The sequence below is a fragment of the Pseudophryne corroboree genome, chromosome 10 (assembly GCF_028390025.1).
Source record: "Pseudophryne corroboree isolate aPseCor3 chromosome 10, aPseCor3.hap2, whole genome shotgun sequence".
Lineage (NCBI taxonomy): Eukaryota > Metazoa > Chordata > Amphibia > Anura > Myobatrachidae > Pseudophryne > Pseudophryne corroboree.
This window is the reverse complement of record NC_086453.1, coordinates 10,330,933-10,353,205: the sequence shown is the minus strand read 5'-3', so window position 1 is coordinate 10,353,205 and position 22,273 is coordinate 10,330,933. Positions and strand designations below refer to the sequence as shown.

Genomic DNA, 22,273 nt, shown 5'->3' with positions numbered 1-22,273 from the left:
AGGCGATAATTAACGCACAGCGGTAGATAACGCGAAGCGGAAAATAACGCAAATCTGTTTTTAGAAAATCTGAAATTTAGTTTAACAGATCCTGCTCCTAATTGGTAACACTCTTGGCCTGAAGACAATTTCTGCGCAGAAATAGATATAGAAACAAAGTGTACATGTGTTGAGTGAGTGTGTTTTGTATACAAAAGTTTATATAACTTTAAGGTGGAACCAAAAGGAAAGCCGGGTACTCGTCAAGGGACATACGTGTAAGTGACATATACGGTGGCCAGGGAGGCATCCCTGGTTAAATAATATTTGAGCATTAGAGTATAGCGGACCATAAGGTAAAGGTAACAAGACCAGGAGGTCAAAAGGTAACAAGACCAGGAGGTCGTAAGGTAAAAGGTCCGCTATAAAAGTCCAGTGGCACAACGCCTGGGGTGTTGGTGCAGAACCCATATAGGCCATAAGCTCTTGCTGAAGGAATCGCGGCCGGAAACATCGATTCCATTGGTCTTTCAGTACATGACAAGTAGTGCTCGTGTACTGAACGATTGGACCGCACGTAATTGTGTGCAGTAGTTAGTGATCTGACCTAATACCATTAGAGTAAAGTGGTCACAAACGCTATTTGTACATTCTGACGTGATTTGTGTAATTTTTTATTTTTGGAAGGGAAGTTCGCTGGTCACTCAGGAACTATCTAACAACCCCACCTTTACTGGAAAGAGTAAGTGTCCTGCGGGTAACCCTCATATGTTCCAGTAAACTGAAGGTTCCATAGGGGCCCTGTATCGAGTACGCCAGCACCACGTCGGTGTGATCAGGTCGTATTGGTCGAGGTGGGCGAGTGAGTGGGGTACTCGGTAAACCGCCACCGCCGGCCTACTGTGGAGTAATTTGGTTGTCTGAAAAGGCTTGCTGAAAACCTTGATACAGAGATCCAAGGAGGACTAAGCAACACCTGCAGACTATGGGGGCCAGTTGCTCAGGTAGGGGGCGATCAACCCTGGTTCAGGTTGATTCTGTGAACCGACCAGTTGGGTCGGCACGATATGTAATGTGTGAAAAATATGGAATTCACACCGAATCTTTATGTGATGAATGGGAGAGAATGACTGTACAAGACAGGGACAAGTTCCCAAGAATAGGTAGCTTCAGTCCAGAGGTGTTACAAAATTTAAGGAGGAGGATATGTCTCGTAAAATCAGCAAAGAGACGAATTCAGCATCATGATTATTTACAGTTATGGCACCAGGAAGGTGAGATACAGAGAGGTTTGGCTCTGGCGGCAGGATCTGGGGCAGTCAGGAAGTTGATTGCCACAGCTCCTCCCCCACCATACATTGCAGGAGAAAAGTTGATTGCGGAGAGAAACGCACTGGGTTGTAAAACACAAACTCTTAGTAACACTGTAAATGTTAATGATGTTAACCAAATAACTCATGCAAGTATTAACCCGTGCAAGATGTACCCTGTTTTGAACCTTCCTCAGGAGTGTGATCAAGAAGACGATTCAGCAACAATTTCAGCTCTCTCTCTTGCAGCCACCATAGCAGAGACCACAGTAGGCACAGCGACACCCACGAGATTAGTGAAAGCCCCTAGCGGAGGGATAGGTGAGGTCGTGTCAACGGGTAAGTACGGCACCATGCACTACACTGAAACAATTGTACCACAACAAGCTGTAGAATCTACACAGGAAGAGGCTGTTAGAATTGCTCCTGTAAGGGTAATAGCAGTCCCCAATGGAAAAACAGATGTCTCTGGAGCCACTCCCATAAGGAACATTGCCATGTACACTCCATTTTCCAGAATGGAATTAAGAACAATAGTGTCCGAATTTCCTGACCCCAGGAAGGATTTAGTTGCTAGCCAAAAATACATCAGGGATTTAGGTAACACGGTAGAACCCAACAACAAGGATTGGCAGATACTGCTAAGAGCTTGTTTACCTTCCAATGTTGATGCAACTCAGTTTTTAGCTGATTGTGCATTGGATAAAGATGTACCGCTTACAGACGTGTACAACAAGGATAATGTAAAAAGGATAAATTTACAGCTAAAAGAGTATTTCCCAGCCGTTGTTAAATGGAATAAAATATTTTCCATTAAGCAAAAGGAGTCCGAAACGGCAACAGAATATTTTCACCGGGCACTATTAGAAATGGCAAAGTACACTGGTATAGAAGACATTAAGACCAACCCAAACCATCGGGAAGTAGCAGTATCTGTACTGATGGATGGTTTAAAGGAAACATTAAAGACTAGGGTTCAGACCACGCAACCGTGCTGGCGAGGTCTGTCAGTGTCCGGCTTGAGAGAGGCTGCTATTGATCACGACAGAAACATCACTAGGCACAGGGAATCGCAAAGTGATAAGTTGATGTCCGTAAGTATACAGGCGCTGACCACAAGGCAGCCTGCGTATGTACCACCGAATCCTGTGGGTAAGGCAAGTGTAATAACATGTTTTTCTTGTAACAAACCAGGACACTTTGCACGAGACTGTAGAGTAAGAAATGTACAAAGATCTTTTCAACCCCCTAGACAACAACACAACACACGACATTGGGAGCAGGGTCCACAGAGGCGGAGTTTTGAGCCACATACAGGGGAAACAAAAAGATATCCCCCAAACAGAGACTGGCATGCCTCTGGTAGTTCCCAGCTAACTCCTTCACAAGTAGTTGCTGCCAGCGGGATTCAGGGAGGTCAGCATACCCAATAGGGGTGTGGCCATACCTGTAATCTGCAACCAGTTAAATTGATTGCCAGTCTTGGAAGCGAACCAGAGATTGCAATCAATGTAGCCGGTAAAACTTTAAACTTTCTTGTAGACACAGGGGCGGCCAAGTCAGTGATAAATTCGACAGTGGGCATGAGAACCACTGGTAGGACAATTCCAGCCATGGGAGTAACAGGAGTAGTCCAGCACTACCCTGTTAGCAAACCAGCCGAGATTACAATAGGGCCTTTGCATACCAAGCATTCCTTTTTGCTGGCTGCATCTGCACCAACCAATCTCCTGGGAAGAGACTTACTATGTAAAATGGGTTGCGTCATTTATTGTACTCCTGAAGGTGTATTCTTGGACATCCCTGAGAATCACGCTCAGGAAGTACGAGACATGTTAGACTCCCCATCAAAATTAATGTCACACACCATGATGACAAATAGGAACCCATCCCAGGTAGAAGAGATGACATCTCAGATACCAGAGTCACTTTGGACAAAAGATGGACAGGACACTGGATTAATGGCAAACGTAGCTCCAGTAATAGTACAAGTAAAAGATGGTAGGATAGCTCCAAAAATCCCACAGTATCCTCTGAAGCCAGAGGTGGAGTTAGGAGTTTTTCCCGTAATAGAGCGCTTGCTACAACAGGGCATTCTAGTAAGAACGTCCAGCACAGCAAATAGTCCCATCTTCCCTGTTAAAAAGAGTGGGGGGAGGGGTTACAGGCTAGTGCAGGATCTAAGGGGGATTAACAAAATAGTTGAGAGTCAGTTCCCCGTAGTGCCTAATCCAGCTGTCATCCTAATGCAAATTCCTCCCACTGCCAAATTTTTCACTGTTATTGACCTCTGCTCCGCTTTCTTTTCGGTACCTCTGCACCCTGACAGCCAATATTTGTTTGCATTCACATACAGAGGAGTCCAATACACGTGGACTCGGTTACCCCAAGGTTTCATAGATAGTCCAAGTATATTTTCTCAGGCTTTGCATGATTGTTTACAGTCTTTCCAACCAGACAGTGGATCAGTATTGATACAGTATGTGGACGATTTATTACTGTGTTCAGATTCACTGGAGGCATCCCTGAAGGATACGAAACAGCTCCTGTTTCATCTTTCAGACACAGGTCACAAGGTTTCCAAAGACAAGTTGCAATTATGCCAGACTAAGGTAAAATATTTGGGACACTGTCTAACACAAGGACTGAGACACTTGACCGCTGATAGAATCCAAGCCATTAGAGAGACATGACACTGCCACAAACCCAGCAACAGATCAGGACGTTTTTAGGAATGTGTGGGTATTGCCGTAATTGGATCCCAGGGTTTTCCATATTGGCACTACCTTTGCAGGAAATGGTCTCCTCAAACAAACCTGATCGGATTTCGCATACAGACGAATCCGAAACAGCATTTGAGAGACTCAAACAGTGTCTAACGCAGGCACCTGCACTAGGTATGCCAGACTATGGGAAACCCTTTGAACTATACGGAACAGAAAGTGCTGGGTGCGCAGCAGGTGTACTAACACAAAAACACGGTGATGCCAGCAGGCCAATTGCATACTACAGCGCTCAGCTAGACACGGTAGCGCGATCCCTCCCCACATGCTTGCGTAGCGTTGCGGCGATAGCATTGCTAGTGACAAAAAGCGAAGATGTCGTGCTAGGCCACAACCTCACAATCCATACACCGCATGCGGTATCTGCCTTATTGAATTCTGCCCAAACCAGACACGTCTCATCAGCAAGGTTTACAAGATGGGAATTGGCATTAATGGCCCCAGTAAACATCACCATAAGGAGATGCAGTGCATTAAACCCTGCAACATTTCTCCCAGGTGTGCCTGGACAGGCACAAAGGGTGGGAGGTGAGAGTGATGGGGAAGGAGGATTTAATGCAAAGGAAGATACACATGATTGTATGGAATATTTGACCCAAAATTTTTCCGCAAGGCCTGACATCAGTGACAATCCACTAGAAGATGCAGAACTCACGTTCTACACGGACGGTAGTTGTCACAGACAGTCAGACTCGGGAGACTTGTGTACTGGATACGCAGTCGTAGATGACCAAGACACCATAGAAGCGGAACCGCTAGGCCCACCTCACTCAGCCCAGGTTGCTGAACTGGTCGCCCTAACCAGAGCATGTGAATTGGCTAAGGGTAAGTCTGCCAATATCTACACCGATTCCAGATACGCGTTCGGGGTAGTCCATGATTTCGGAGCCCTATGGCGGCTCAGAAATTTCATGACGGCAGCTGGCACACCGATAGCGCATGCAGCTCATATAAAAAGGCTTCTAACAGCGATACAGGAACCCGACAGAGTGGCTGTTATCAAATGTAAAGCACATACATATAGCCAAGACCCAGTATCCCTTGGTAACAGCCGAGCAGACGAAGCTGCAAAGCTTGCAGCTGCTACCCCCATACGGACAGACACCACACAACTGATGGTATTTAATACCATCAACACACAAAAGTTGTGTGAAATGCAGAATTTGTGTTCCACTCAGGAGAAGGCAGTCTGGAAGGCAAAGGGATATGGCCAGGAGTCCTCAGGGCTCTGGACGGATGGACATGGTAAACCAGTGGCCCCCAGGGCATACCTTCCGTGTCTGGCTGAAGCAGCTCACGGGCTGACTCATCTAGGCAAGGAGGGGATGTGCAAATTGGTAAGAGCATACTGGTGCGCCCCAGGATTCTCCTCTCATGCTAGTAAAAGAGCAATGTCATGCCTTACCTGTCTGAGAAAGAATATTGGAAAGGCAATACCTACAGAACCATCCCATATCCCACCTGCCGGCGGCCCTTTCCAAGTAATACAAATTGACTTCATTCAATTGCCCCCATGTAGAAATTTAAAGTATGTACTTGTCTGTATAGATGTTTTCTCAAATTGGGTCGAAGCTTTTCCAGCAGCTACAAATACCGCTATGTTTACAGCTAAGAAAATTGTGCAGGAATTTGTATGTAGATATGGTATCCCTAGAATCATTGAAAGCGATAGGGGTACCCATTTTACAGGTGATGTCTTCCAAGGAATGTGTAAGTTGATGGGAATTGATAGCAAGCTGCACACTCCGTACCGTCCACAGGCGAGTGCGAAGGTCGAAAGAGTGAACAGCACTATTAAAAATAAATTGAGTAAAGTAATGGCAGAGACAGGATTGACGTGGCCAGAAGCTTTACCCATTGTTCTGTATAGCATCAGAACCACTCCCAGGTCCCCTCTTAATCTGTCCCCTTTTGAAATCTTGTTTGGTCGACAACCGCATGTCATGATTAACCCTCAGGATGATTTGAAATGTAACAATGAAGTAACTGTAAAGTACTTGATTAACATGAGTAAACAGTTGAGGAATCAAAATGATAATCTGAAGTTGGTGATTCCTGATTTACCAGATAGTAATTGTCATGACATTGAACCTGGGGATTATGTAATGATACGAAATTTTCTACGCTCAGGTTGTCTTATTGATAGATGGGAAGGACCATACCAGGTCTTATTGACTAGCACCACAGCATTGAAGGTTGCTGAGAGAGAGACTTGGGTCCATTCATCCCACTGCAAGAAGGTTGCTGATCCAGAGAAGTCCCGTGATAAGGAACAGACGGTAGAGGTTGTATCACTAGAGTGTCTGTTCCAGGAGGACTGAGGCGGCACCTGAGCCTTGAAGACCGAAAGTAGCTGTCGACTCCCCTCTCCCTTTTATTGTTTTCTCCACTTCCCATCCCCTCTCCCTTAAAATTTCTGTTTCCCCCTTCTCAATCTTCTCCATTTCCTCCTCAAAGATGGACTTGCCCAAAGAGACTGTGATCCGGATTTTGATGTTGACCATGATGTTGACCAGAGCAGTCTATTCCGGCGAGAGTACCATAGAGGTCGAGAGAGGTTCTGGAATGGGTTCCGATTATGATGATGGAGGCGTAGTTTTCCAAGATCAACCAATCCAACAAGCAAAGGCGAGTATCAGAAAACGATCCGATAGAAGAAATTGTGATGGATTGTTAGCCGAGGAAAATTGTATCTGTAGGCTCTGTGATAATCTGGTTGAAGATGGATGCATAAAGAAATGCCAATCTAGTTTTAATATCCATATAGACCGGCATCCATTGAGTGACTATCACTCCTTAGTGGGTAACGTGTTAAACCAAACAGATTGTTGGGTATGCTCTCAAGTACCTCAGGGTCACAGTAAATCAGGGCTAGTACCATTTCCTTTAACGTTAGGGGAGGTACTTGAGCTAAGTGGTGGGAGACCGGTGGACCGGAGGTTTAACATCTCCAGCCCTCCTAGTTTGAAGCTCCACCAATACCATGTGGATAGGTCCCTCATATGTTTTAACATCTCCAATCCCAGAAAACCGGGAAATTGGGAAGTGTCATGGAGCAACCTTACCATGACCTTTTCACACAGAGCAGATAGAATGCCTACAGATACAGAGCTCGTACGCCACATAGCCAGTAGAGGAAAATCTTTCCGGTATCGATATACCTTAGGAAATAGGATTACTAGAGTTGGAGAGGTATCACCAGGATACTGTGCACATATCGTACAAACCGATACGTGCATTAGGCAGATGGAAGAATTAGGGTCAGGAGATTTCACCTGGAAGGTTTGTAACATGGTCATGTCCTTCTCCGTCCCCTATGTTCTCCCCGATGATGCATATTTCATATGTGGGAGAAAGGCGTACAAGTGGCTTGCCCCAAACTCTGAAGGATTGTGTTATATTGGAAAAGTATTGCCTGAAGTGATGACTGTTACACATGACAAAATGAAGGACATACACCGTGGTGCCCAAGCTCCTTATACTCACACTCATTACGAACACCGAGTTAAAAGACAACTGTCAGAAAGGTTAGAGCATCCGGCCTCTGATCTTATCCATGAATCCACCGGGATTCAGGTTCTGGTAGCGTTAGATTTCACTCGTACCGCTCGAGGAGTGATGAATTATAGATACATTTCCGCACTCGCCAATTTGTTAGATAATATCACTGAAATGTATGATGACACGTTTAGATACACTGGAAGAGAACTTCAAGCTTATAAAACAGAACTAGTTCAGCATAGAATGGTTCTTAATTATCTTACAGCAGTAACAGGCGGATATTGTGTTACCTTGGCAACACAGTACGGCATAAAGTGTTGCACGTATATCACAAATAGTACCGAGGATCCGGTAGAGGTCATAGACCAAAAGATGGACGATATTCTGCAATTAAAGTGGGAATTTCGTCGAAAACACAATCTCACCCTTGCTGCTGTAGGTAATGAGCTGACTGGTTGGGTGTCATGGTTGAACCCGCGAAATTGGTTCTCCGGTTTAGGAGACTGGGCTCAAGGAGTCATAATAGATGTTGGAAAGTTTCTCCTATGTATTTTGGGTGTCGTTATATCGTTTGGATTGATATTTAGATGCGGGCAGGCTTTGATGAGGTGTAAACAAAGTACGAAAGTGATGAGCTTGAAGAGTGAGGAAACTGTAATTAACCTGGATTTGATTTATGACCCAATGCTAGAAACCATGACGTAATAATGTAATGAGTATACGGTCCGTCTTTCACCCATTTCTATGTTTTCCTCCGAGGTACAAAGACCCACGTAGACGAAGGATTTGATGAGCCAAGGGGCCGACAACGGAAAGATGGAAAGAAGAAGAGCAGTCGACCTGATATACAAGATTTTGATGGACAATGCCATGGGTACCCCAGTTTCCCTAGGAACTTTAAAATCACGCTAGCCCAACATTTTTTGTAAATCCATGGACGTTGTTTGCTTTACTCACGATTTATGAGCAAAAGCACAAAGAAGAAGACTCCAATCAACCGACACCAATCAAGACCTCAATCGACGAATGTACGTTTCCCTGACATAGAATACCATTGCATTTTTCATAAGTGTTCTCTATCTTCACCTCTACAACCCTCAGGTAATGACACACATAGACGATAGGGAATTCAGGCACAGATATCAGCAACCACATACCTCCCCCATTCATGTATCATCAACTAAAATGTGCATCCCCATTTTGTTACAACTACAGCCGAAATGAGCTCGGTAAAGTTTGACAGCCCATCCACAGACCTGTACCACAGGATAAGAAGGAATTCAAATGTATACTTCGCAATACCTCGAAGCTTGATTTACCACACGTACGGCACGATGATACATGACCCTCCAAACATGGACTCATACACACATGCTTCTGCTTTCTCACTAGGTCATACCCTCTTCACACCTTCTCCTCTCTCCTCCCCTACCCAACCATGGAAATCAATTAACCCCTGACTTACATTTTTCTCCTTAAATGTTTTGTGGCAGTTATTATTGACTGCCAAAGGGTGGACTGTCAAAGTCAGAAAAATGTCTCAATGCACGTTGCCATATTTGCACCGCACACTGGTCCGTGCTGCGCATGCGTACGCTCTCCCGTGGAAGCGCATACCCGCAATCGCGTGCACTCGCACGCGCAGTATGCGCATTTACGGTAGAGTTTATGTGATCGTAGCGTGCGAATCATTAGTTACAAATGTTCACAATTAATGTAGTTTATAGATCATGATCCCTTTGATAGTTTCTGTAAGTTTGGTTAAAGTACAATGTCCCAGAGCTGAGGAATCCCTCTTTGCATCGTACGAAGGGTCTAACAGGAATCATACTGCAGTGTTTGGTACCCATCGGAAGAGTATTTAATTAGCAATATTCCGGTGTTGGTTTGGAGCGTATTAATCGCTCGTGCGAATAGTTATGGACATAAGAAGTTTATGTCCATTTCTATGATTTACACATACTCAGGTATGCGGCGGGAAACCCAGTTTCCCACCCACCTGAGCTGTTGGAAATCGTCACAGCCCACCTGTATGAATCACCCTATGACCTTTTGTTATGATGCAGGGCCGAATTCCTTCGGCCAATGGACAATGGGATTGTAGGACCAGGAGATTGCATTGTGTGTGGAGCATAAATAGGCAGGCCGACCACATCCAGCTCTCACTCTCTCATCAACGGTTATCTGCTGATAATCGGGAGCTGGATATCGAGGCGCTGGCGATCATACCCTTTTGTGCGTAAGTTCTCTCCATAATCATTGTCTTTCTGCGAGCCAATCTCTCTCTCTCTCTATCTCTCTCTCTCCTCTTTTCTCTTAAATACCTTATAGTATTATAGTATTGTATTGTATTTCATTTAGGTCAGCGTAGTATTGTCTTATTGTATTTATTGTTTAGTTCTGTGGTTAGGAGGTCTCTGTTATATTGTAGCGTATCATATGTACTGTTATCCCCTTTTACAAATATATTAGATATAATACAGTTAATAGGCTTTGGAAACCTAAACCAGTATCAGTGTATTTACTATAGTGTTAAGTGTTCACTTGAGCGTCGGTGACGCTCAATCAGCTTTGTAGTTAGTCAGGTTACACAAGGTTGCATTTACACCCTGTACTCACATTAAGGTATTCTGTGTGTTTCATCGGTATAAGGTTTAACATAAAGGTATAGTGTCGTGAGCGTCTGCATCGCTGGTGACCTCCTCGTGGTCTCTAGCGTACGCTACGTTACAGCGAATCTTTCCCCTAGACATAACCAATAACGTGTCCTGTGATCCCTGGGCCGTGAGCGAACGTGACGCCTGAGCGTCTCGCCTACGGCTGAGCGATCGTTACGCAACTAGCGTACCATTACGGTACTTCTTAAGTAAACAGCGTACAGTGTTCTTAGCTTCATAAAGGGTTGTTTATACGACAAAGGAATTTAGCATTGTCAATGACTATGCTGTCCCTTTTTCAAGGCTGATCCCAGAGCCGGCACTGTTATCCATGTCAGGATGATAGTGTCGGCATTCCGTTCAGTTTCAGGATGCCAGCGTCAGTATTCCGACCGCATCTTGACTGTATCCCTACATTCTGCATGCCGACATACTGACTACATACCCCACACAGGCATCTGATAAAGTCACAAAGCGGCAGTGAATGTATTCTGCAATTCATGTATTCAGTGCAATCCAGATTGATAGACTAGTCCCTCTACAGCAGCCCTGAGCCTCCCGTCTCTGGCTATTGCAGGATTACAAGTGCCGGAACGCCCTGCCAGCAATAGGCAGAAGCAGTCAGAGCATGCTGGGACTTGTAGTTCACCACATCTGCTCTATACCAATGCGTTATTCCCCAGCAATTACACAGCACACAGGACAGTTATGCATCATTTTCTCTACCCAGCACTCCTTGCAGTATGTATTCCTTCTTATCAAATGCTTTCAAAATGAGGGGACTCTGCATGGGGCAAAAGGTGAGGTGCTAATTCGCGCCCCCCATTCTCCCCTCCGTTGCTTTGGCTAGTGGGATCCCAAAATTACAAGCAGCACAATATTCTGGGGGCTGCATTGGCTGCAGCCCCTAGAAGTCAGATGGGGCTGCAGTTATAGCAGGGGAGTGGTGTCCCATTGTAAGCACTCTCTCTGCCAATTGCAGTCTGGACTGGCACCTCTCACTGAGACTGCCTGTCTGGCTGGGATTAGCAGGGAGTCACTGCCAGGCAGCCTGTAACTGGGGTGTTGGATTTTACTGGGGATGAGGAGGGACTAGGTAAAATCCACCACTGATTACATCCATCACTCATGACTATAAAGACCAGGATCTCGCTGGGAGAAACACAGCACGAGGGACACACAATCTACCTTCTGATCCGGCGCCGGCACAAAGGTCATGAATTCATCCACGTGCCCCACGTACAGCCAATCAGTGAACAGCTCGATGGGCGACTGTACCCTCTGGGCATACAGGAAGTCCCGAATCACTTTGATCATCCTCCTTCCAGAAGTGCTGCGTGAGGGGGGACAGCAAAAGGCCGAACACCAGGCATTACACCTCAGATTCAGGGCAAACACTGTGTCAGAGCAGATATACAGGACAGCCTGTAACATAGCAGTTAGGAGCTGATTGGTTGGTACTTTATCTCTCTCCAAGGTTTGATACATATGCCCCATAATTTTAAAAATGTATATTATTGGTCATGAAGTAACGATGACCGACCATTCTGCGAGGAAGTCCCCAGCTATCACAGAGAACTGAATCTCCCCCATAATAGGTCAGCACCTGCGGATGGGGATTAAGGAGCTTCCTGTGGGTTTAGGCTCCGCTCAGTGCCTGTAACCAGTTATATGGGAGCACCACGGGGTGTATAATGTGTAGTCGTTATATGGAACGTGCCCATTTCTACAAATGTGATTTTGGGAACACCTCCACCACCAATGAGATTGTCACTTCTTCCCCCCGGCGCTCTGAATATAGCACCACAGTAACGCTGCGCAGCAAAGTCTGAGGTATATACACATGGAAGATACACGGACACGTTCTGAATTCTAGGCTCAGGCAGAACTCCAGTCACGCAATCCCCTATGCAGCCCACATTATGTAACACACCCCGCGTGATCTGTGTCTGTGTTCCCAGTCCATCTGGCAGGGGGACATTCTCAGGTTTCAGAGGTGAGCGCAGCGCTGAGACCCTTACAAATAGTTCTGCCAGCTCAGCAAATCTGCCGCTCCGACCGTAAGGTGTTTATTGCCGTTCATGCGACAGCTGGCCGCTGTAATTACCCAGCGTCCCTTCACACTACAAAGCCAGGAGAGGGTACAAAGAGGACACTGGGAGTAAAGGACGGGTACCCCCACCCGATGCCAAGCATAGGAGTACGGACAGTGGAGGGTTAACGGAACCCCAGTGTCCTTACATAGCTGTGGTCACTGCAGCTTTCTCCTTATACATGGGGTAACAACGTGGACATCAGAAGTGGCTGCTGAATGGGAGGAAAAACGCGGCCTGCAATGTCAATTATTCCTTTTTATTTCTATGAGATAACTTCCCATAGCCAGTATAATTTCCAGTAAAGCTGCATTATTCCTTGTAATACACACATTTTCCCTAATGAACACCAAAATGATGGCAACAGAATTATCGGTTAATAGATAATATATACATATTGTGATAGAAGCACTAGTGAAGTGATAAACGGGAGTTATGTTTGTCCCAGGTTTCTGACCTATGTATTTTAAACCCCCAGGAAAAGTCAGTTTTGCTAAACAGACTTGATGAGAGTTTGGGTTTTTAGTAAAATCTGGATATGGGTCCTGGGTGTGTGGATGTGAGATGGAAGGGAGGGTTCCATCCACAAGTGGTAGCGGCATTAGGTCCTACAACTGTGAGAGAAGGAATCTATCAAGTTCAGTTAGTGGCCAAATGGGCTAAGATTTGTTTCTATGTTTTGTTTTATGTACTGCACAATAAAACTAGCCACGGCTAGATTGTGGAAAAAAAACCTGGTGTGCTCTTTTCCTGGCTGCTGCGTGTTTTGAGATGCCTATCTACCCCAGGAGAGCGCACCCTTACCCTGATCTCATTACAGTATATTAACATTTTGGTTTGATAATGGAATTCCGTATGGCAGAATATGGGTAATTCCAGTCACATGGGAAAATTAGTTAAACTCTTACATAGGGAAACTGCTCCCAATCAGAATCCGCCCCAGTGGGTACTTCTTGCCGGCAACAGTCACGGGAGGGCTCACTTCCACATTCCCGAAGGAGTCCAGGCTGGTGACCTCTGAGGAGGCTGCCACTTTTGTTACATAGCCAAAATCTGGTCCCTGGAAATAAATAGAACATAACAATAATACAGGATGTTATCATATTCATTTTTAAAGAGAGTCCCTCCTCTTTACACTCATGAGGACTCTTTAGCACCAACGAGACCCTCACACCACAGACCACGGTTTTCTGTCTACCCTGCTATTTAAAGTCATTTATTTCTTTTTCATACCATTGCATATTTTGTTTTCAAGTATTCTCACTGGCAGGATGAGGCCTGTGTCACACTACAGGTTCTCAGACTCTCTTGCCGCTCCCGGCACTGCCAGTTCATCAGCTGACATGTCTTCACTGACCAGCCTTCCTAAAGAGCACATGTTGGTACAAGCCAGTATCTGGGTGTTGATGTTTCTCCTGAGGCTGACGAGGTATGGACCCCACCAACTTCCATTGGTCAGCCGACTCTGGGTTTGTCCAATCAGTGAGGAGTTTGTTTCCACATGACCCATGCAACCAATGACTGTCCAGAGCGCCCTATATAAATCTCTCACTTGCACTTGCTCACTGCCAGTTCAACTTGTACCTAACCAGCTCCTGTCTCCTGTTTCTGTCATCTGCTATCAAACAGCCTGCCCACCTGCAAGTTATCCTCTGCTGCGCTGACCAGTTTCTTCTCTGTTAATTATCTGCAGTTAGCAAAGCATACAGGTTTACCACTCCAGTGCTCAGCATCAAGTCATCTGTTAGCACACACTGCATTGTGTTCCAGCACTCCAGAGTTTTCTGGCTCTAGCTGTGTACTTCAAGCCTCCAATTTGCTTAAGTCAGCTTCAACTCTCCAGTTGCTTTCAGCATCCAGTCCGGTGGTCTGCAGTCTTCATTACATTAGTTTGTCTCTCTGCATGCAACGTGCATCTCCTGCAACTGTACTATAATTTTACAGATAGCTTACTAACATGTAATCTGTTAGGAGTGCCTACCCGTTACCCTGAGCTTACAGAACCCACTTGCCGAGTGCTTCACCGATAACCGCTACTCAACGCCCACCGGGACTTAAGTAGTGTAATCTCAGGATCACAGACACATATTTAACGGGAACAGGACACCTCAGAGAGTACTAAAACTATTTACTGGAAAAACAGCATGCCACATCCTCAGTATAGCACAGGTAATTTGCAATGAAGAGTATGCTTGGCGGACATCCAAATACTGCTGATAATAATTTCAGCTTTTTTGCTGAAAAGGCATCTTAGTCGCAATACGTTGCAGCTAGGGGGCACCAGGAGACAGTTCTGATTAATTTGATATGCAACGCTGGTTTATCTGTGTGTGACTGAGTCCCTGAGTCTGTATACGAAGTGATACAATGTAGCAGTCGCAGCTTTTTTCCAATACAAATCCTATGGTGCTTCGTACAGAGTCAGTCGCACACACAGATATACAAGTGTCATATATCACATTAATTAGCACATGGTGTGTCTAGTCATATCGCGTTGCTACTAAGATGCATTTTCGACAAAAAAAAGATGCCAAACGCAAAGAGTTACATGGACCTGGCGGCTCTCGCACTCTGCAGGCGCCTTCTCTTCTCCTCCATAGGTAATTGAGTAACTCTAACTTGCGCGGGTTCCTCTTGATCCCCGGAGAATATCACTTGAGAGAAGTATACTGACCCCCTCTCAAAACTATGTTTTTTGAACCGTCTATCAATTTTAATAAACCGCCCTATCAGACCATTCAACGACCCCGCCATATAGTACTGTAACAGGGCATTCTTAACAGCTTCAGACAGCCCCCATCTGAACTGTCTTCTCAAAGCTGAATCATTCCAGGTGGAATCTACAGACCACCTGCGAATGTAGTAGCATATGCATTGCTACCATCGAATAGGATGCTCAGCTAATGCCACTTTATCTGAAGCATCTCAGAGGAGGCCATGAGTAATGAAAAACTTATCCACAGAAGATAAGGCCTCACAGCCTAATTTCAAACCAAACACCATGTCTGTGGCTCACCCTGCAATAATGAGATTATAATACACACTTGTTGGTCTTCAGTGTCTGAAGATTACGGTCATAGGTGAAAATACAACTTGCAGCTCTCCTTAAATGTTCCAAACATCCTGAGCTCAGATTGTGAGAAAACAAAAACAAAAAATGTAGCTTGTTCCTGAACTTCTATCCTCTAAGAAAGTTCCTGGACAAACTGAGTCAATAGTGGGAATTCAATTGCGGGAGGATGTCTTCTCCCCGGGGAATCATCACGGTGACAGCGCAAACTCCTACAAAACTGCTTGCAGCCCCGTAGAGTTGTGAGCAGTTTTGTGCAAATTCGGACAGGCAGCAACGATGCGAGATGTAGTGCAATTACTGGGGTTTAAATGCCACAGCAACTCACGCTTTTCACCCACAATTGAATTCCCCCCCAGTGTCTGAACTTGGTTAAACTCTGATCCAGACGGGGTTGCTGAGGCTCCATGGTGTCGGATTCCCAAAATGTGGATCAGTTGACCCTGCGCTTACAGAACCCAATTATTATACTTTATATAAAAGTCCTCTTTTCCGGAACTACCACCGTTTACTGGTACTCGCGACTTCAACTCTTTAGTAGTGCAGGCTCAGGATCTCAGACGCATGTTTAACGGTAAAAGGATACCTTAGAAAATACTAAAACTATTTATGGAAAACAGCATGCCAGATCCTCAGTATAGCACAGGCAATTTGCACTGAAGAGTATTCTTAGCAATCTTCCAAATAGCACTGATAATTGTTTTGCTGGACAATTATTTCAAATAGCACAGGTTGCTTCCAAAATATAGAATTGATGGCACATAAGTTTTTGAATGCCAGGTAAATGTCTTGTAGAATAGTTCTTTCATATAGCACACATATATTCCACAGTAGAGAAATGCTAGCAGATAACTGATTCCCTGAACAGCACCAGTAATTTGCACATCTGATTAGATCTTCAGACTACTCCAGATTAACTGCACTGTAATGACATGCAACACAGTTCTTTACCATAGGCATAAATAACTTGCACTGCAGCAGGATACTTAGTAGATCTTTTAGAAGAATCCAGTTAGCATCATGGCAGGAAACAAATAAAAAACAGGCAGATAACTTCACTGAGCAGCTCAGAGCTGGAATCAACTGTATGTAAAAGGACAAGACAGGATCAGACTGATTACCACCCACAGCTGAGTGGCCAGGGAGACTCCCTATTAAGGGCTGAACATCCAATCAGCACCAAAGAACCAAGTAAAGTTCTAACCCCATCTGCAACATTTAGGAGTCAGAATGAAGCCCGGCACAATGAGACCTAGTCTGCACAGATAACTGGTTGCCAGGAGACTGATGGCAACTCACAGAACTCACCTGACCACGATCTACTAAGCTGTTCTTATTCCAGGTTCTAACACTATCAGACATTACCTCTAACGTGCATTACCTGTATTCCCGTATTCTAGGTCTCAGTTATTGTTGCCACATTGAAGGGTAGTGTGACAGATGCAGCCATGCCAGCGTCACGTCATGTATTTTTGGCCAGCCTGGTCCTGCGCTTCAGTAGTGAACGGTAGCATGCCGGAGATAATAAGATTTTACTTACCGATAAATCTATTTCTCGTAGTCCGTAGTGGATACTGGGGACTCCGTCAGGACCATGGGGATTAGCGGCTCCGCAGGAGACAGGGCACAAAAATAAAGCTTTAGGATCAGGTGGTGTGCACTGGCTCCTCCCCCTATGACCCTCCTCCAAGCCTCAGTTAGGATACTGTGCCCGGACGAGCGTACACAATAAGGAAGGATTTTGAATCCCGGGTAAGACTCATACCAGCCACACCAATCACACCGTACAACTTGTGATCTGAACCCAGTTAACAGTATGACAAACGTAGGAGCCTCTGAACAGACGGCTCACAACAATAACAACCCGATTTTTTTGTAACAATAACTATGTACAAGTATTGCAGACAATCCGCACTTGGGATGGGCGCCCAGCATCCACTACGGACTACGAGAAATAGATTTATCGGTAAGTAAAATCTTATTTTCTCTGACGTCCTAGTGGATGCTGGGGACTCCGTCAGGACCATGGGGATTATACCAAAGCTCCCAAACGGGCGGGAGAGTGCGGATGACTCTGCAGCACCGAATGAGAGAACTCCAGGTCCTCTTTAGCCAGGGTATCAAATTTGTAGAATTTTACAAACGTGTTCTCCCCCGACCACGTAGCTGCTCGGCAGAGTTGTAATGCCGAGACCCCTCGGGCAGCCGCCCAGGATGAGCCCACCTTCCTTGTGGAATGGGCCTTGACAGATTTAGGCTGTGGCAGGCCTGCCACAGAATGTGCAAGTTGAATTGTGCTACAAATCCAACGAGCAATCGTCTGCTTAGAAGCAGGAGCACCCAGCTTGTTGGGTGCATACAGTATAAACAGCGAGTCAGATTTTCTGACTCCAGCCGTCCTTGAAATATATATATTTTCAATGCCCTGACAACGTCCAGCAACTTGGAATCCTCCAAATCGCTAGTAGCCGCAGGCACCACAATAGGCTGGTTCAGGTGAAACGCTGACACCACCTTAGGCAGAAACTGAGGACGCGTCCGCAGTTCTGCCCTGTCCGAATGGAAAATCAGATATGGGCTTCTATACGATAAAGCCGCCAATTCTGACACTCTCCTGGCTGAAGCCAGGGCCAGTAGCATGGCTACTTTCCATGTAAGATATTTCAAATCCACCGATTTGAGTGGCTCAAACCAATGGGATTTGAGAAAATCCAAAACTACATTAAGGTCCCACGGAGCCACTGGGGGCACAACCGGGGGCTGTATATGTAGTACTCCTTTTACAAAAGTCTGGACTTCAGGAACTGAAGCCAATTCTTTCTGGAAGAAAATCGACAGGGCCGAAATTTGAACCTTAATGGACCCCAATTTGAGGCCCATAGACAATCCTGTTTGCAGGAAATGTAGGAATCGACCCAATTGAAATTCCTCCGTGGGGGCCTTCCTGGCCTCACACCACGCAACATATTTTCTCCAAATGCGGTGATAATGTTGTGCAATCACCTCCTTCCTGGCTTTGACCAGTGTAGGAATGACCTCTTCCGGAATGCCTTTTTCCCTTAGAATTCGGCGTTCAACCGCCATGCCGTCAAACGCAGCCGCGGTAAGTCTTGGAATAGACACGGTCCCTGCTGAAGCAGGTCCCGTCTTAGAGGTAGAGGCCACGGATCTTCCGTGAGCATCTCCTGAAGTTCCGGGTACCAAGTTCTTCTTGGCCAATCCGGAGCCACGAGTATCGTTCTTACTCCCCTTTGCCGTATAATTCTCAGTACTTTTGGTATGAGAGGCAGAGGAGGAAACACATACACTGACTGGAACACCCACGGTGTTACCAGAGCGTCCACAGCTATTGCCTGAGGGTCTCTTGACCTGGCGCAATACCTGTCCAGTTTTTTGTTGAGGCGAGACGCCATCATATCCACCTTTGGTTTTTCCCAACGGTTCACAATCATGTGGAAGACTTCTGGATGAAGTCCCCACTCTCCCGGGTGTAGATCGTGTCTGCTGAGGAAGTCTGCTTCCCAGTTGTCCACTCCCGGAATGAACACTGCTGACAGTGCTATCACATGATCTTCCGCCCAGCGAAGAATCCTTGCAGCTTCTGCCATTGCTCTCCTGCTTCTTGTGCCGCCCTGTCTGTTTACGTGGGCGACTGCCGTGATGTTGTCCGACTGGATCAACACCGGCTGACCCTGAAGCAGGGGTTTTGCCAGGCTTAGAGCATTGTAAATCGCTCTTAGCTCCAGTATATTTATGTGAAGAGACATCTCCAGGCTTGACCATACTCCCTGGAAGTTTCTTCCCTGTGTGACCGCTCCCCAGCCTCTCAGACTGGCATCCGTGGTCACCAGGACCCAGTCCTGTATGCCGAATCTGCGGCCCTCTAACAGATGAGCACTCTGCAACCACCACAGAAGAGACACCCTTGTCCGTGGCGATAAGGTTATCCGCTGATGCATCTGCAGATGCGATCCGGACCATTTGTTCAGCAGATCCCACTGAAAAGTTCTTGCGTGAAATCTGCCGAATGGAATCGCTTCGTAAGAAGCCACCATTTTTCCCAGGACCCTTGTGCAATGATGCACTGACACTTTTCCTGGTTTTAGGAGGTTCCTGACTAGCTCGGATAACTCCCTGGCTTTCTTCTCCGGGAGAAACACCTTTTTCTGGACTGTGTCCAGAATCATCCCTAGGAACAGCAGACGTGTCGTCGGAAACAGTTGCGGTTTTGGAATATTTAGAATCCACCCGTGCTGTCGTAGAACTACTTGAGATAGTGCTACTCCGACCTCCAACTGTTCTCTGGACCTTGCCCTTATCAGGAGATCGTCCATTTTCTTTGAAGAATCATCATCATTTCGGCCATTACCTTGGTAAGGACCCGGGGTGCCGTGGACAATCCAACCGGCAGCGTCTGAAACTGATAGTGACAGTTCTGTACCACGAACCTGAGGTACCCTTGGTGAGAAGGGCAAATTGGGACATGGAGGTAAGCATCTGTCCCGGGACACCATATAGTCCCCTTTTTCCTGGTTCGCTATCACTGCTCTGAGTGACTCCATCTTGATTTGAACCTTTTTATGTAAGTGTTCAAATATTTCAGATTTAGAATAGGTCTCACCGAGCCGTCTGGCTTCAGTACCACAATATAGTGTGGAATAATACCCCTTTCCTTGTTGTAGGAGGGGTACTTTGATTATCACCTGCTGGGAATACAGCTTGTGAATTGTTTCCACTACTGCCTCCCTGTCGGAGGCAGACGTTGGTAAAGCAGACTTCAGGAACCTGCGAGGGGGAGACGTCTCGAACTTCCAATCTGTACCCCTGGGATACTACATGTAGGATCCAGGGGTCCACTTGCGAGTGAGCCCACTGCGTGCTGAAACTCTTGAGACGACCCCCCACCGCACCTGAGTCCGCTTGTACGGCCCCAGCGTCATGCTGAGGACTTGGCAGAAGCGGTGGAGGGCTTCTGTTCCTGGGAATGGGCTGCCTGCTGCAGTCTTCTTCCCTTTCCTCTATCCCATGGCAGATATGACTGGCCTTTTGACCGCTTGCCCTTATGGGGACGAAAGGACTGAGGCTGAAAAGACGTTGTCTTTTTCTCCTTTATACGGCAATACTTCCATGTGCCGTTTGGAATCTGCATCACCTGACCACTGTCGTGTCCATAAACAACTTCTGGCAGATATGGACATCGCACTTACTCTTGATGCCAGAGTGCAAATATCCCTCTGTGCATCTCGCATATATAGAAATGCATCCTTTAAATGCTCTATAGTCAATAAAATACTGTCCCTGTCAAGGGTATCAATATTTTCAGTCAGGGAATCCGACCAAGCCACCCCAGTGCTGCACATCCAGGCTGAGGCGATCGCTGGTCGCAGTATAACACCAGTATGTGTGTATATACTTTTTAGGATATTTTCCAGCCTCCTATCAGCTGGCTCCTTGAGGGCGGCCCTATCTGGAGACGGTACCGCCACTTGTTTTGATAAGCGTGTGAGCGCCTTATCCACCCTAAGGGGTGTTTCCCAACGCGCCCTAACTTCTGGCGGGAAAGGGTATACCGCCAATAATTTTCTATCGGGGGAAACCCACGCATCATCACACACTTCATTTAATTTATCTGATTCAGGAAAAACTACAGGTAGTTTTTTCACACTCCACAAAATACCCTTTTTTGTGGTACTTGTAGTATCAGAAATATGTAACACCTCCTTCATTGCCCTTAACAAGTAACGTGTGGCCCTAAAAGAAAAATACGTTTGTTTCTTCACCGTCGACACTGGAGTCAGTGTCCGTGTCTGTGTCGACCGACTGAGGTAAAAAGACGTTTTAACGCCCCTGACGGTGTTTGAGACGCCTGGACAGGTACTAATTGGTTTTCCGGCCGTCTCATGTCGTCAACCGACCTTGCAGCGTGTTGACATTATCACGTAATTCCTTAAATAAGCCATCCATTCCGGTGTCGACTCCCTAGAGAGTGACATCACCATTACAGGCAATTGCTCCGCCTCCTCACCAACATCGTCCTCATACATGTCGACACACACGTACCGACACACAGCACACACACAGGGAATGCTCTGATAGAGGACAGGACCCCACTAGCCCTTTGGAGAGACAGAGGGAGAACTTGCCAGCACACACCAAAACGCTATAATTATACAGGGACAACCTTTATATAAGTGTTTTTCCCTTATAGCATCTTAATATATATAATCATATCGCCAAATAAGTGCCCCCCCTCTCTGTTTTAACCCTGTTTCTGTAGTGCAGTGCAGGGGAGAGCCTGGGAGCCTTCCCACCAGCATTTCTGTGAGGGAAAATGGCGCTGTGTGCTGAGGAGAATAGGCCCCGCCCCCTTTTCGGCGGGCTTCTTCTCCTGTTTTTCTGAGACCTGGCAGGGGTTAAATACATCCATATAGCCCCAGGGGCTATATGTGATGTATCTTTTAGCCAGTATAGGTATTTCATTGCTGCCCAGGGCGCCCCCCACAGCGCCCTGCACCCTCAGTGACCGCTGGTGTGAAGTGTGTGACAACAATGGCGCACAGCTGCAGTGCTGTGCGCTACCTCATGAAGACTGAAAAGTCTTCTGCCGCCGGTTTCTGGACCTCTTCACTTTTCGGCATCTGCAAGGGGGTCGGCGGCACGGCTCCGGGACCGGACTCCATGGCTGGGCCCGTGTTCGATCCCTCTGGAGCTAATGGTGTCCAGTAGCCTAAGAAGCCAATCCATCCTGCACGCAGGTGAGTTCACTTCTTCTCCCCTAAGTCCCTCGTTGCAGTGAGCCTGTTGCCAGCAGGACTCACTGTAAAATAAAAAACCTAAAAACTTTTTCTAAGCAGCTCTTTAGGAGAGCCACCTAGATTGC

General features: G+C 46.3%; 1 protein-coding gene across 2 annotated transcripts in view; it reads right to left on the bottom strand.

The window, feature by feature from the left end:
* The window catches only part of LOC134965754 (protein-arginine deiminase type-2-like), a 79,806-nt gene that overhangs the window by 18,400 nt on the left and 39,133 nt on the right, over positions 1 to 22,273 (bottom strand). For both annotated transcript variants that reach the window (XM_063942104.1, XM_063942103.1), the window contains exons 11-12: positions 13,232 to 13,383; positions 11,419 to 11,563 (exon numbers count right to left, since the gene is read on the bottom strand). In XM_063942104.1, coding sequence (XP_063798174.1) covers positions 11,419 to 11,563; positions 13,232 to 13,383 — 297 coding nt within the window. The remainder of the gene's footprint in view (positions 1 to 11,418; positions 11,564 to 13,231; positions 13,384 to 22,273) is intronic.